The 12,756-nt window shown below is 35.3% G+C and overlaps 1 protein-coding gene across 1 annotated transcript in view; it reads right to left on the bottom strand.

Annotated features, from left to right (window-relative positions):
• SDHA (succinate dehydrogenase complex flavoprotein subunit A) overlaps positions 1-12,756 on the bottom strand; it is a 129,178-nt gene that overhangs the window by 33,268 nt on the left and 83,154 nt on the right. Inside the window, exons 8-9 of the mRNA XM_029284516.1 lie at positions 7,535-7,703; positions 5,584-5,779 (exon numbers count right to left, since the gene is read on the bottom strand). Coding sequence (XP_029140349.1) covers positions 5,584-5,779; positions 7,535-7,703 — 365 coding nt within the window. The remainder of the gene's footprint in view (positions 1-5,583; positions 5,780-7,534; positions 7,704-12,756) is intronic.

Here is a 12,756-nt window from a genome sequence, read left to right as displayed (position 1 = left end):
GTTCCAATATCTCAGGGGCTGCCACAAAGAAGAGGGAGTCAAGCTATTCTCCAAGGCGCCTGAAGGCAGGACGAGAAGCAACGGGTGGAAACTGATCAAGGAGAGAAGCAACTTAGAACTAAGGAGAAACTTCCTGACAGTTAGAACAATTAACCAATGGAACAACCTGCCTCCAGAAGTGGTGAATGCTCCAACACTGAAAGTTTTTAAGAAGAGACTGGACAGCCGTTTGTCTGAAATGGTGTAGGGTTCCTGCCTGGGCAGGGGGTTGGACTCGATGACCTCCAAGGTCCCTTCCAATTTTATGATGATGATGATGATGATGATGATGATGATGATGATGTAGTGGTTTTGAAAGTATCTATGTATTTTATTCTTCCCACACTATAAGAAGGTATGCCATCCGAGTTGTCGGTCATGCCCCTCTAGGTATAGTAATTTTTTATGTCTAAGAGGTATCCATTCTTTTAACCAAGTTAATACAGATACTTGATAATATAATGCCCAATCTGGCAGCCCAAATCCTCCATTTTCTTTCGCTTCTTGTAGCATTTTCAATCTAATTCTAGCTTTTTTTCCTTGCCAAATAAATTTCAAAGTCAATGTATTTAATTCATCGAAAAAAATTCCCTAGTTTTATAGGTATTGTTTGAAATAAAAAGAGTAGTTTTGGTAAAATATTCATTTTCACTATTGCTATTCTCCCTAGTATTGAAAGTTGTAGATTTTTCCATTTTTCCAAATCTAATTTTGTTTTAGTAATTTTATATAATCTTCTTTTATTGTTGCACATATTGCTGTTAAATATATCCCCAGGTATTTGACTTTCTTAATATTTGAAGGTCTGTTTTTTCTGACAGTTGATTTTTTTTGTTTATGTGTAAGGTCTTTTTCATAAGCTTGAGGCTTGTCTCAAGCGGTTCTTCTAATACAAAGACCAAGTCATCTGCGAATGCTTGTAGTTTATATTTTTCATCTTTTATCTCCAATCCTTTAATTTCTGAGTCTTGCCCAATATTTCTATTCATTACTTCCAGTGTTAATATATATAATAATGGGGAAAATGGACATCCTTGTCTTGTGCCTTTTTTGATATTAATTTTTTTTGTAAAGTCTCCATTTACAATTACTTTAGCTGTTTACTTATATTTATAAAGTTTTCTCCAAAATCCATTTCATTTAATTGTTCAATCATAAATTGCCAATTTACATTATCAAAAGCCTTCTGTGCATCTAGGAATATTAGCACCATTTGCTTGCCTGGATGCATTTCATAATATTCCATAATAACTAAGATCATTCTTATGTTATTTTTTATTTGTCTCTTAGGTAAAAATCCATTTTGGTCTATATGTATAAATTCAATCAAGAATTTCTTTAATCTTTCTTCTATTATTGAACCAAAAATTTTATAGTCCACCTTTAATAGAGATATTGGTCTATAATTCTTTCTCTGTGTCAAAACTGAATCTTCTTTAGGTATTAAAGTAATGTTGGCTTCTATCCACGTTTTTGATATTTTGGCCTCTAAGAGTACTTCATTACACAGTTCTTTCATTAGTGGGCTTAATGTACTTTGTTGACATTTATAAAACTCTGCAGTGAGCTCACCTGGACCCGGAATCTTGTCATTTTTTGCCTTTTTATTGCCTCTATTACCACCATCATTGATATTTTTTCATTTAGCAAGTTTTGTATGTTTTCTGGAATTTTTGGTAACTCAGCTTTTTTTATATAGTGCTTTATTTTTTCTTGAGAAGTTTCTTCTGTGTCATAAAGTGTCTCATAAGAAAGTCTAATTATTTTTTTAAATTATGTCATCTTGGAATTGTAAATCGCCTATTGAGTCTTGCAGTTTATTTATCAATTTTTTTCTTTCTTTCTTTCTTTTTTCAATTTGTATCCTAACCACCTACCCAGTTTGTTAGTGTTTTCAAAGAATTTTTGGTTTGCCCTTTTAATTTGTTGGGCCATTTATGTTTTATTATTTCCATTTGCTTTTTAAGTGTTTTCTTTGTAGTTCTAATTTTCTTTGTAGTTCTAATTCTAATTTCATAAATTCCTCCTTTAACTTCATTTGTTGTTGCTTTTTTTCTTTGTTCTTTTTTGCCATGTAAGTGCTAGTTAGCCCTCTAAGGAATGCTTTAGCCGTATTCCACACATTTTGAAGCAATGTATCTTTGTTTATTTTAAAGAAAAATTCCATTTCTTTTTTGCTATTTGTATAAATTCTTTGTCTTTCAGTAAAGATTGGTTCAGAGACCATCTTAATTTTTTCTTAGCTCCTCTCCAGGTCATCTTTATCGGATTGTGGTCTGTCCATATATTGGTTTCTATCTCAATCTCTTGTATTAATTCAGGAGATATTCATATCATATCAATTCTGGACCATGATTTATGCCTGTTTCAGTAAAATGTATATTTTTGGGGGGTTCTTTTCTCTCCATATATCCTGTATACAGATTTCTTCTGCCATTTAAAAGAAAGTTTTATGGAGTATTTTCCTTCCTTTCTTCCCTTATTTTATTGCTTCTGTAATCCAGCTTCCTGTCTACAATTGCATTAAAGTCTCTCATTAAGCAAATATTTTGATATTCCAATTCCACTATTTTTTAATGTAATTTTTGATACAATTCTTCTTGTTTGTTATTAGGTGCATATATAGCTACCATCAGTATCTATTTTTGATTTATCATTATTTCCACCATTAATATTCTTCCCTCCTCATCTGCATAGATTTGTTTGGGATTCATTATTTCTTTAATATATAAAGCTATTCCTATTTTTTTGTTTGTGTGCTAATGTGAAGTGGAGTTTCCCAATTTTTGGTTGTTCCAACAGTTTATGTTGTTGTCTCTTAATATGTGTTTCTTGGAGACATTTTTAATTTTTGTAGTCGTGTAAAGATTTTTTTTCTTTTGGCGGGGGAGTTCAATCTGTTTATATTCATTGAGAAAATCCCATTTTCCTTCTCCATCTCCTTCAATTATATTTAAGTTTTATTCTTCTAGTTGTTCTTATTTGTCTCTGTTCTCTTGCTTTTGCCCTTCTTCTGTATTTGTGTTTTTTGTTTCTTCCTTTTCCCTTGGTTTGGCTGCTCCTTTTATTACTGCCTCTTCCTGTTTCTTTGTTTCTCTCTCTGCACGAAATTCCAAACTTTCTCCTTCCAAGAATGCTTTGTATCTCTCATAAAATTCTGTTGCTTTAAGTGCAGTCTCCAATCTGTATCTTTTCATGTCCCAGTTAATTAAAATCCCTTCCAGAATCAGCCATCTAAAATGACTGATTCTTTTTCAATTAATTTTCTAGTCAGGAATTGATATTCTCTTCGTGAATCTCTTATTTTCCTGGGGATCTGCTTCAACACTACAATTTCCTTTTCTTTATAACACAGAGGATCATCTCTCGCTCTTCTCAATATCTCATTTTTTATAGCTCTTTTGACAAATCTAACATGTACTTCTCTGGGGATTTTGTTTCTCCTCGCATAGCTTGAGTTGACTCGAAATATCTATCTCTCCTTCCATTTCCTGTTTCCGAATTTCTAGTGCTTCAGCCAATAGTTTTGTCATCAAGTCCGCAAGATTCTCTTCTTTATCCTCCATTATGTTTTGAAATCTTGAGAAGTAAAATGCCTTTTCCATTTTCAAAACTGCCATTGAATCTTCTAATTCTTTATTTGCCTGCATCAGCCTCTGGTTTTCATCTTTTATTTCTTCTATCTTTTGATCAGTCTCTACTGACGTCTTCTATTTTCTGAATTCTTTGCTCATTCTTTGTAAATATCTATCTAAAGCTTTCTAATTGAGAGTTTATATTGTGAACTTCTTGATTCATTTTATAAAAGTTATCTTTTGTCTCCTCATGATTTTTTCCTTGTATCTTCTTTGTGTGAGGAAATTGCCTCTTGGATTGCTTGCAGTGTCGCTTGCATCTCCTTCTGAAGGTATTAGATTTTTCTTGTTGAAGCACTGATTCGATTGATCTTTAATACACAGGGCTTGCAGAGGCGGAGGATGGCGCTGAGGGTGTTTTCTTACCAGTTTTAGTTAAATTCGTAACACTCATTTTGTTTCCACTCCCCAAAACTTTTATCAGCTCTAATACTTTCCCCCAATGCCCGCCTTAAACCAAACCATTAATCTTATATTCAATACCCAATGTATCTTTTACATAACTTATAGTTCTTATCTAGTCTCTTAATCCAGTAGGCTCCCTAAGAAAAAAAAGGGAGATCAAGATATAAAAGAAAAAAAATTGTAATCCATTTCTGTTTATAGAACTCACTTCCAGAACGATTGTCCAAAGTCCAAATTTATCGCTCAGTCAGAATTTATAATCCACAAGGTCCTACGATTCAAAGTTGATAGTCCATAGGGCCTTCTTCAAGGGAAGTCACCAATATTTACATTTCCATTATCCATAGTTCTAATGTAAAGAGTTTATAATCCAATAGGCTCCCCAAACAACAAGAAAAAAAGAAAAAAAAATTGTCCCAAAATCCAGAGTTGCCAATCTGCCAAAGTTATAATCCAAAATGTCTTACTGTTAGTAATTCCTTACCATTCACTCTTTTCTGAGTGGTTTGTGGAACTACAGTATTTGTAATCCAAGGAAGCCAGATGGCTTTAAAATAGTTTGTAATTTTAGTTGTAATCCATCCTGCAGAAAAACAGCCCAAGAATTTTTTTTTCTTTTTCCAGTTGCAATCTACAAGGCTATGAAGTTTAGGGACATCAAATGATTCAGTCTGTAATCTGTATCTGGGCTTCTGGCCAAGTTCCCTCACTCCAGACAATATAGACAAAATATACAAAATATATAAACAAAAATTGGTGTAGTTCTTTTCTTCTACCACAAGATGTCATTAGGTGTCCATTTTGTAACTTTCTAGTCAGGATTTTTTTTTAAAAAAACCTTTGTTATGTCCAAAATAATTTTATAGTCTTCTCTATTTTCCCCCAGGAAGGCTTAAACCGCCGCTTTTATTCTTCTGGGAGGTCTTCGCTTTTAGGTCGCTTTTTTTTTTTCAAGAACAGGTTTTACAATCGTAGAGGAAGGAAAATAGTCCCACCCAGATCAGATATGTTGCTCACGCTTGTTGAATGCTTTCCCCTCCGGCAGACAGCAGCTTCTGACTGGCAGCATGGGTGCGGCCAGTGTTTCTCCTGTTGGTTCAGAGGTCTTCCATGGATCAAGTGGGTCGACTGCCGTCTCCTCTGCGATCTACAAGAGTCCCCTCCTGATCTGTCGCCTCTCTGGGGTGACTTCAGGCCCTTTTTGGGCCCCCAGCAGGAAGAAATCACACACACACAAACACACACACAACACACACACACACAATATAGACATGACATGGCCCCTTATAATAAAAGAAATGTTGATACTAGATTAAGGCACAGGAGGAAAACTAGAGAGTGTCTTTTTGATATATTGTCAGAACTTTAAACAGTGTAATAAAATATAAACTTCTAGTCTATTAAATTGAAATTTAATAGTGAGATGAACAGTATATAAATTTAATAAATGTAATAAATAAATAAATACATACATACATACATACATACATGTTTTGAAAATTACCTGTCCTTTGTAGTTTGTAGGGATACCTCCCATATTGTAATGCACAGTAGGTAGGACAGGAATAGGCTCTTTTGTGACATCCACACCAGCAAATATCATAGCAGTTTCTGAAATCCCAGGAAGACGCATTGCTAGCTGCTGTGGTGGCAAATGGTGCAACTGCAAGTACACGTGATCTTTGTCTGGTCCACAACCTCTGTTGTTGTTATTTTAAAAAGATATGTTAATAGCAATAGCACTTAGACTTATATATCACTTCACAGTGTTTTACAGCCCTCTCTAAGCAGTTTACAGAGTCAGCATATTGCCCCCAACAATCTGGGTCCTCATTTTACCATCCTTGGAAGGATGGAAGTCTGAGTCAACCTTGAGCCAGTGAGACTCGAACTGCCAAACTGCTGGCAGCCAAGAGTCAGCAGAAGTAGCCTGCAGTACTGCATTCTAACCACTGGGCCACCAGGGAGCAGTGGTTAAATATTTTTTTTTCTTACTACTATTTAGATACAAACATAAGACCAATATATAAATATATCATAAGATTATTCTGTCAAGTGCTTGCAAATTATACTTGATTTGATTTTAGTAGCTATATTTTTAAGCTTTTCTATTTAATTCTCTTAATTTGCTTTGTCTTACTTTTTTACTTTTTATTATATTGTAAGCCTCCTAAAGTCACTATATCTATGAGATGGGCAGCATAAAAGAGTAATAAATAAATACAAACTTCAAATACAAGTATTCCCTTAAAAGAATAAAATGAAACAACTGGAACAAATCTGTAACAGGGATGCGTAAAAGGCTTTTGAAATATGCTAACCTCAAAGTAAAAGTTCCAAGTGTCTAAACTTGAAACAAAACATAAGCATTTTAAGAGTTCTCTTTCAAGAACAAGCTGTTTTGTTTCGAGTTAATTTGGAATGTTTTGATTGTTCCGATCATTGCAGTTGGAATGTTTTCTGGCCTATGACTGAGTTGCTCCTTTTCTATTTCTTCCTCTTAATAATAATACAATAACACAGAATAATGACATCCTTACACATTGTTTAAACTGGATAAAATTATCTGTGAATGAGTGTTGAGAGAATAAAAAAAAACCAATTAAGCACATAGTTAAACAAAAAAGATGACTTATTACAGCTTCATGGCTACCAGGTCACTGTTTTTTAAAAAATAAAATTTGCTATAGGGAAATTGGACTTTAAATTGTAGATGGATGGATTTTACAAATGTGCTGTGCTTTATTTTGCAAGCAAATAATGCAAAGATATATTTTTATGCAGTAGCTTGTTTTGCATATATATATTGTTTGTACAGTGTTGGTTTATTTGGTTTATTTACCTTTGTTCTCAAATTTTGCTATAATCCTATTAAATTAAACCATCTATTGAATTAAGAAACATTTAGCAATGTCTGAATGTGAAGTAAAATATCATGAAATATCAACGTAGTGGCCTTTTTTCAGCATGTACTTGACAATTCAACTACCAATGTCACCCACCTCAAATCCTATAGTGTCTATAGAAAACTAACCAAGGAGACAATTTTAAAAAGAAAAAGAAAAAAACTTAGAAAAACTTGTAAAGAAGTATTGCACTAAATGAAATATATTAGTTTGGTTGTTCTGTAATTAACCAAAGCAAGCAAGCAGATTCATTTAAAGAAATTAGAAAAAATGTGTTATTTCTGTTTAATCCAAGTAGGTTTTTCTGATGACAGTGGAGCAGCACAGTATTCTCATTGTTTTTCACAGAGACTTTTCAAAACATGTTACTTATGGAATCAAAATTTTAGCTGGGTCTTTTATTCTCCTCCTAAGAGATCTATAAATTAACCTTATAATTATCTTAAAGAAACTATTTTATTCTTTAAGATATAATATGTTGAGTTAGCTAACTGTACTCTGCATCTTTTATAATCACATTTATAGACTTGATAGTTAGATTAAACTTGCCTTCCTTCACGGATCTCAATAGTCATAGAACGAGATACAACATCTCGGGAAGCTAGATCTTTGGCAACTGGAGCATATCTCTCCATAAATCTTTCTCCTTCATTGTTAATTAAAATACCTCCTTCACCACGACAGCCTTCTGTAATAAGACAGCCAGCACCATAAATACCTGCAAAATATATTAAAATTACATTTTACCAATGATCTCTATCATCCCAAAAACACTATTTATCTTATATTTTGAAAGTGAATGTCTAACATTTATATCCCTAAAGAAGATATAAATAAAACTTTCCAACTTTCAAGTAACATTTTGTAAGTAATCTTTGATTTAAATGTACCCAAAAAAGGGGATGGCAACCTGGATCTGACTGTACTTCGGATGCTCAGCAACACTGCTACATTTATGTCCTTAGCAGCATCCCACAGTCATGTGACCAGATTTTGTAATGCTTTGCCGAAAACCTGCAATTACTTCCAGTTATTGCAAAACACTGGTTCACTTAACTACAAGCAATTCGTGATTTACAACCATTCGGTGATCATTGGAAACTACAACAGCACTGAAAAAAGTGACATGATCATTTTTCACACTTATGACCGTTGCAGCTTCCCCATGATCACATGGTCTACATTCAGCTGCTTGACAACTAGCATGTATGCAGGGTTGTCCTGGAGTCATGTGACCACCTTTTGCAACCTTCTGATAAGCCAAGTCAATGGGGAAGACAGATTCACTTAAAAACTGTTTTACTAATTTAATAACTGCAGTGGTTCACTTAACAACTGTGACAAAAATGGGACAAAACTCACTTAACAAATATCTTGCTTAGTAATGGGCATTTTGAGCTCAGTTGTGGTTGTAAGTTAAGGACTATCTGTACAGCAACATTAACAGTAGATTCACTTAATTGCAATGATTTGCTCAACAACTGCTATAAAAAAGTTATAAAATCAGGACATATGATTTACCCATTTTACAATCATTATGACTTATGACCATAGTAGTAATATTACCTGTACTTTAATCAATTGAAAGTTAAACTTCCTTGATTTCTATTTGGGCAACCGCCTTTTTTTTAAATTCACCACATATAAGAAACTTCACACAGAATCTGGAATTTTGTTCTATATCTTTCAGAACCTTTTAATCCCAAGGTTATCTAGCTTCACCATATTGTCTGCTTACCAAGTTGTCTTTATCTGCACCAAACAAAATTAGCATAGCCCTACAAAATTTATTCTGCAATAAATGTCTGTGTTTTTTTTAGCATTTCAAGCTTTTGTGCACAACAAAAACTACTACTAACTCCTCTTAGGTAATTAGCAAACAAAAGCTTTACAATTAGTGCTTAATAATTGGGATTAGTATGTCCATCTGTAGCTGATAGTTACAAAATATGATGTCATATGACCACATTGCTTAGTGATAACAATCCCTGCTATCTCTGTTGTTGTTGTTAACTGAGCATCATGGATCATTAATGCTGACAGGCACTTGCAAGTTCCAGGCAGAAAAGCTGGCAGGCAGATAGGTGACTACTGCAGGGTAGAAAAAGGCGCACGTTTTATGGGTTTTCAAAAAGGAGTGACACGGATGCAGCTGGAAGTTATTTGTGTCAGAAGCACCTTCAAAATTATAGACATATAAACACTGAACACTGAGCAAGTAAAATAAGGTATAAAATAGATCATAGAAATATAGCACATGTAAAGTATGTAAAATAAATAGGATTAAAACTAAATGATATTCACCCACTACCAGACCACATCAACAGTATTTTCTCTCTGTACATTGAAGGACATTGAGTGCATTGTAGTATATGTGAGATGGATTGTTATTCTCCATATTCACACTAGGTATTTTATCTTGTGTTTTCTTAGATTGTCCTTTGATCTTCCCATCCCAGTCTTAGTGATTCCCATACAGCCAAGATTGTTCGTGACCATGCAGTAGACAGTCGTGTGGATGTGCCAAGGTTGCCCGATAGTGCTTACTTGCCTTCCATAGTTCCAGGGTGGTCTATGATGGCTAATTGTTAGGAGAGGCAAAGGTTTTGAGGAAGCCGTTCCTTGAACTCATTCTTGACCTTGAAGGTGTTTCTATAGCCATCACTTTAACCCACTCTTTCTGTGTAATACTTTCCCTGTGGAACTTTAGAGGGGGGATACCAGCTACATAATGCATCTTTTGTATTGAGTCGGTTTTAGATATCCTGTGACCAATCTCGCTGTTTCATTTAAGGCCATTTCCATTTGTTTTGCATGTTTTGATCTATACCAAACAGAGCTGGCATATTCTCCAAGAGTAACATAGGGCTAATGCAGAAGTTATTAATCTGCATGGTTGGGACCTCCTCTTGTGCCCATTATTTATTTCAGAATATTGTTCCTAGCAAATATTTTCTGTTTGGTATTAAAACAATGGTTCTGAAAGGTAAGTGTGTGGTCCAGAATTACTCCCAGATATTTAGGAGTAGCATGATGTTCTAGGCTGATTACCATTCCATTGTATATGATCATTCTTGATGCATCACAGTTTTTCAAGTGGAAAGCACAATCTTATGTTTTTAGGCAGTTTGGTTTCAGCTGGTTATCTTTGTAGTACAGCAATAGCAATAAGACTCATATACCACTTCATAGTGCTTTACAGCACTCTCTAAGCAGTTAACAGAGTCAGTATATTGCCCCCAACAATTTGGGTCCTCATTTTACTGACCCTGGAAGGATGGAAACCTGAATCAACTTTGAGTCAGTCAGGATGGCAGTGCATTCTAACAACTGCACCACTACTGCTCTTATCTATTATGTAGTCATTAGGTTCAGAACCTTGGTCAGTTTTTCCTTGACAGCCTCAAAGTTACACTCTGCATTATTGTTGCCAGATTGTTGGCTTAAGCAAAACCCCTACTAGCTTCTGGCAATGGTTAGTAATTGCTGTATATGTTAAATAGCATATGAGCTACCACATTGTCCTGAGGAAATCCACTTCTTTGAGTTCTAACTATGTTGTCCACAAAAGTCCACATAAAATCTATGATTTTCTTGTAGGCATCCTATAAATTTTATGAATTTAAAATTCTTTGTAAGATGGATTACTTTCTTCAACAGAGCTGCATGGTTGACTGTATTTTAAGCTATGGTGAGATCTATGAACACCATTCCTGAGATTTCCTTCAGTTTGAAGTCATCCTCTATGTATTGTGTTAGGTTGAGAATTTGAGCCGACTCTGAAACCAGTTTGCTGTGGTATGAGCAGGGGGCTCTATTGTTGCAGACAATCGGTTCATGATTAAACGTTCAAATACCTTGTATAAGTGACTGAGAAGAGATATGGGCTGAAGCTTTTCGGATATTCTGATGGGTTGCTTGGTTTAAAGTGGCTATCATACGGGCCGTCCTTCCTACCTTGGGTATCTGAACAATGTTTAAGTATCTGTTCTAGAGGCTGAGTGACCATTATTTCATTTTAGGTCCAAAGTATTGAATCTGCTCGACCAGATTCTTGTCAATGCCAGCTGCTTTACTATTCTTAACACCTATCTAATACCTCTTCCAACTCTAGTAAAGGGATGGTCAAATTGTTCATCTTTCATTCCTTGTTCCTGACTCTCCTCTGTTTGTGCAGCTGATGGGCAATTTAGTTAGTTGAGATGTTAGCCTATAGTGATCACTGTAGTAATCAGTGCTCAGTCATTGCAGGGTGCAAATAATGGCCGCTGACACGCAGCAGTTTATTCTTTATATACAGTATTACAAGCAGGAAAAGGTATAACATGGCAACAGCCTAGCAATAGCACTGCATTGGTTAATCTACTCACCAATGCTTAAGGATGGAAAGTAAGAGGCCAGAAAGAGGGAAAAGTAGGCAATGACACATTGTTGATCCGAGCTGTTATCAGACAAGCAAGGTCACACAGAGCTACACACTTTCACATCGCTATGGAGATGAGAAGGGGGAGTTAGATGCAGAGAGGAGGGGCACAAGTTAGGAGGGACAGTTTCCCATCACCACCTTTATCTGTCTCTCACCTCTACATCCCACTCCTTTTTGTTTTGTTAGACGAAATATCGTCTTAAGCAGGGTTAATAAAAGGATTATAATCAGGAGAGGAGCATCCTTGCAGTTGTTTATATAGGGCCAAAACTTGATCCTGGGGCAATGTGAGAGAGGATCTGCTGGGATTTAAAGCTCTGATACATATATTGCAAAGTGAAGGAATACAAAACAGCATCCACCAAGATCCTAAAATATCAATTTTCAAATCAGAGGCCAAATTGTGTAAAATATCAATTTGGTGCTGAATGGTTCGTGAATTATCAGAAATATGAAAACAACACATTCCCTCAAAACTTTCACAACCCAAATGTTGGCGCAGAAGCAAATAATCAATAGCAGCGTGATTTTACAAAATAGCTCTTCTCAAATCTTGTAGTTCCTGGTTGATTGCTGACATAGCTGAAGAAATAGCATTAATGTTGAGGTGGGCACGAATAGCAAGTCCTGGCACACCCACTAAAGACATAGTTAGTGCCACATATTCTGCCTTATTAAGGAATGTTGTCTCAGAGTCACAAGTGCTGTCTAGCGTGACCCCATGTCGAGAACGGTTCGAGTGAGCTTGTTTGGAAAGCAAAACAGGAATCAGCCGGCTGAAGCAACACTGCGCTTCACTAATATTAGCAGGAATATAATTAAAAGTTTCTTGACCACCTGTAAAAAACCATCCTTGCAGTAGCCAAATATGTCCAAAATGAAAGAAAGTCTCTTCAAAAGCTGTGCAATTTAAAACAGGTGAGCTAATGCAATGACAGTGAGGTTTTTAACTTGAAGTACAATTAACTATTTTTGCACGTTATTTTTGCAGGGATAGCTACCACCGGAGTATGCAAAGCAATAGCGTCAGGGGGTGGATAATAAGCAGTAACCCCCCATCTAGATATAGCTTTATAGTTAAAATTCCCATTGAATAAAATTCTGCTCAAGCCAGTGAAGTTTTAAATTACTGCAGAAGGGGTACACACAGATTAAACATATAGAAAGCAAATTATTCATGTCATACATTTCAGATAAGCAAAAGACATTATTTTGTGTGATGTTAGCCAGCTGCACCCATAGATTTTGCTTCATTCGTTGCTCGAATGATTGTTTGGGTGGGATGACAGTTGCTGTTGTCAAAGGGCAGATGTTAATGATCAGACACAAACAAATGATGGCTAAG

This window comes from Protobothrops mucrosquamatus, unplaced genomic scaffold (assembly GCF_001527695.2).
Source record: "Protobothrops mucrosquamatus isolate PMUCROS unplaced genomic scaffold, P.Mucros_1.0 scaffold_134, whole genome shotgun sequence".
Taxonomy (NCBI): Eukaryota; Metazoa; Chordata; class Lepidosauria; order Squamata; family Viperidae; genus Protobothrops; species Protobothrops mucrosquamatus.
Note: the sequence above shows the minus strand (reverse complement) of the source record. Positions and strands in the feature narration are given on the sequence as shown.